At 39.9% G+C, this 3,747-nt stretch overlaps 1 protein-coding gene across 1 annotated transcript in view; it reads left to right on the top strand.

Moving 5' to 3' along the window:
• The window catches only part of LOC103370704 (interleukin-22 receptor subunit alpha-2-like), a 6,380-nt gene extending 4,330 nt beyond the window's left edge, over nucleotides 1–2,050 (top strand). Inside the window, exons 5-6 of the mRNA XM_008299832.1 lie at nucleotides 828–985; nucleotides 1,456–2,050. Of these exons, the coding sequence (XP_008298054.1) occupies nucleotides 828–977 (150 nt within the window). The 3' untranslated portion in view covers nucleotides 978–985; nucleotides 1,456–2,050. The remainder of the gene's footprint in view (nucleotides 1–827; nucleotides 986–1,455) is intronic.
• Nucleotides 2,051–3,747: the final 1,697 nt, after the last annotated feature.

Raw genomic sequence — 3,747 nt, 5'->3', positions numbered from 1 at the left:
GATTTTTTTTTATTTTCCTTATTCCTAAAACAAATTATTTTTACTTGTAGTCTAATTATTATCACTCACGAGCCTCAGCTGTATGTCAGCCTGCATCTTGCTGCATTAAAACCTGAACGTATGAACGATTGACAGAAAAAATGACAAAAATGTTTGAATTTTTAATCTAATTATATCGAAAACTGTCCTGAGTTTCAAAGCCAGTTGGTACAATGTCATTTTTTCTACAAGCAGGCTCAAATTCAGCATATAAGGAGAATACATTTCCAATATTTGACAGGTAATAAAGGGAGCATCTCTATTTTTTTTCAGTGATTGGCACTAGACTCCAGTTCCAGGAGGCTTTATTGGACATTAGTAGCACATTACACATTGTAGATTTGTCTATAAAATCTCAGAAAAGTGCCATTCTCAGCTTCCCGCATGTCAAAAATGTCCCATAAAGGGATAATCGTGTCTCCAAGGTGACCTTTGTTGGGCGTTTTGTTCATATGTTTTACAAAATAGAGAAAAATCTTCACTTTCGAGAAGCTGGACAGAGCTGGGTGCTTCAGGAAACACCATTATTGACCAACCGGTGGAGCGTTTCAACATCTAAAGGGTGTTTTTTTTACTGGGCATCTTAGAATTTACTGTTATGAAATGGAAAAGGAAGAAGAAGAGGCGGAAGAATGAATCGAAACGGGAACAAAAAAAGAAGAACAAAGCAATTTGTCTGTGTTTTTTTTTTCGACATATAATTTCTACTTTACGCCCCAGTTTTCTGCACGTTTCCTCCATGTCATGATCCGCAGAGCCTCACTGTCTTCCCTCTTCTTCTTCTTCAGGAGGTTTTTCAGCTCAACTGCTGCTCCAACAAGCTGACTCTGAAAGGTCTCGACCACAAAGCAAAGTACTGCCTGCAGGCCCAAACCATCCTCCCTCTGCAGGCCAAGACCAGCGCCAGGAGCTCGGCCAAATGCGTCACCACGCTCTGATCACGCAGGTACGAACTCGTCCGCACCTGTTGAAGCCTCCTGCAGCTACAAAACACCAGCACGGACGCTCAGCTTTCATTATTAGCTGCTTTTCTTCTTTTTTTTTCTCTCAGTCTGAGTGAAAAGTTTGCAGCAAAAAGCCAGTATATCCGTGAGAATGTGTTACGAGCGTCTGTTTTGTGTGAGTGCGTCTGAGCTGCACACAGGCGGCTCGGAGAGTATCGTGAAAACAAAAGATGGCCAAACGAGAAGTCAAGTATCAGCTGTCACGTAACAATCGCCCGAAGCCGCGAGACAGAAAGAGGGAGGGAAAATGAAACTCCTGCAGGAGAAATCTTAGCAGGAGAGTTTCTCCACAATGACTATAATTACCTCTGCTCACCCCACCCTGCTCACTATTTTTAGATCTGCAACGGATGTGCATGAGGGTCGTGTTGTAACTAATTTTTGCCGCCTTCCTTCTTTATCTTCGCTGCAGACGCTGAACGAGTGGATTCGTCACCCATCGCCTCGGCTTTAAGGATCCGTCGCTACCTCGACCGCAGCCACAAACGTCAGAATATTATTCTAAGCATTAAGGATCTGTTCAGGTCAACTTGTTACTTCAGGTCTGCTTTTACTGAAAAAGAGCATCTTCAAACATTATAAAAAATGATTCAAACTCTAGAGCCACTGACCTGATGCATCCTGGGAGATGAGGGTCAAACGTCGACTTGGTGGAGCTCGAGTTTGGATGATTTTGTTGTTTTTATTTTGCTTTGTTTTCTTGTTTTTGTGCAGCACAGCGAAGTGGAATCATCAGGATGAATTCAGTGTTTCTTGCAGGGTTTTTATGGAAAACGTTGACATTAACAGCTACGGTCGATGTCAGTCGTAGGTGATGCACAATTTAAGGTAACACTTAGTGATGCACGATATTAAAATTTCTGGCCGATGCCGATATCCGATTTTAAGATTTCTGATATCGCCGATAACCGATATTATCGATGTCGATATTCAAGTTTTGTTCACACAGAATAATGAGTGAAAATAAGCACTGTGAGAACGTGAACACTATTCAAAAGACGTCCAAATTAGACCACCTAGTCTTCTTTATTACAAAAGTAAAACATATTTTAACATATTTAGGTCCTGGACCATTTAAGTAAAAACATCTGTGAAATAGCAGCGATTTTAAATGTAGGGACGAAGGTGCTGATGTTAGACAATCATCGGTTTTTCACATCGGCTAAATTTGTTAATCGCACCGATACCGAAAACACTAATATCGGCCGATACTGATTTGGTCGCCGATATATCGTGCATCCTGAGTAACAACCTTTGAATTCCTGATAACACACTGAAGCTCGAAGCAGCTAATGTAGAGCAAAGTGATATATTTGTTTTGGATTTGTGCTCTTTTTTTATTTAGTTTTTAGGTTGTCCGTCCTCTTTCTGTAAAACCTCTTGAGTGGAAACTTGTTCGAATTTAGCAAAACCTGGACTCAATCTTTAAATGTTGTGGAAAACTGGCGTAACTGTTAAACTTAGAAAACACAAACTATACATCCATACATACATGTACATGCATAATGTATAAACCTAGATGTATAAATGATAAAGTTTCTCGTATATTAGTGGATGTAATATTGTAAACAACATGGAGAATTGTCACAATGCAACAGCATTTATAGTGGACAGAAAACTTCTTTTTTTCTTTTATCATTCAATTTTACTGCTCATAGTTTTGTAAGTTTAACCCTTTAGCCAGTTTTCCATCTAATACAGACAAAAAGCCTGAAACAGATTTAAACAAAAGCATTTCTTATCCCTTATGTAACCTGCCGTTGTCACTGTAACCTCACAAAACACATTTTACAGCCATAACTCAGTAATTCAGGCACTAATTATGACTAAGTTTCACACTAATAGTATAAAACGATGAACCTTTTATATCCAGAAGGTTGAAGGTCAGCTTCACTGTGACGTCATCGTTTTGTGTTCTCTTATTCAGCATCAACAACTCAGCAACAGAAGGAGAGATTAATACTGGAGGTGTTCACTTTAAAACGGTGTTGATTATAGAATATTGCAGAAGAAACATCCTTATTTGAAGCTTTGTGTTCTGTCAGAATCAGCCAAACGAATCCACACTAAACTCTTGTGATGTGTTTTATGCAATGACTCTGGATAGATGTAAACTGAAACCTCACATGTTTAAAATGCAGTTAAACACTTCATGTTACACTCAGTCTGCTCTGTATCTAAACCACCAGAGACCATCTCAGGACATTATGCTTTACTTGAAGCAGGCAGCTTTCGAGCATGCAGATGTGTGTTGTGCCACGTTACAAATAAAAGCCACAGAAGCTGTTCACACTGATTTCTGTCTCACTGGTTTGATTTGCATCTTTTGCAGTTGAAGCTTTTTTTTGTTGTTGATATTTTTTTTGCCTTTTATTGGATAGGACAGTGAAGAGAGAGACAGGAAAGGAGAAGAATGGGGAAGGACTTGCAGCAAAGGGCCATGAGTGGGATTTGAACCCATGACCACTGCGTCAGGGACTATAGCCCTGTGCATGGGTTGCCAGTTCAACAAGTTGAGCTATAGCTTTAAAACTTTAAATACAAAAAACGCGGGTGTTCTTCTAAAGTCGTCTCCCTGTTGGTGAATCCCGACTGAAGCTGTCTGACGCTGACAGCGACCTGCTCGTACTGAAGGCTTGAGTCAGTTAGAAAATCTTTAGGTTTTAACTCTTATTCTGATTTGATGGAGCTGAAGGGGTGATAA

The sequence above is a fragment of the Stegastes partitus genome, unplaced genomic scaffold, assembly GCF_000690725.1.
Source record: "Stegastes partitus isolate 25-593 unplaced genomic scaffold, Stegastes_partitus-1.0.2 Scaffold1471, whole genome shotgun sequence".
In the NCBI taxonomy this organism is placed as follows: Eukaryota; Metazoa; Chordata; class Actinopteri; family Pomacentridae; genus Stegastes; species Stegastes partitus.
Note: the sequence above shows the minus strand (reverse complement) of the source record. Positions and strands in the feature narration are given on the sequence as shown.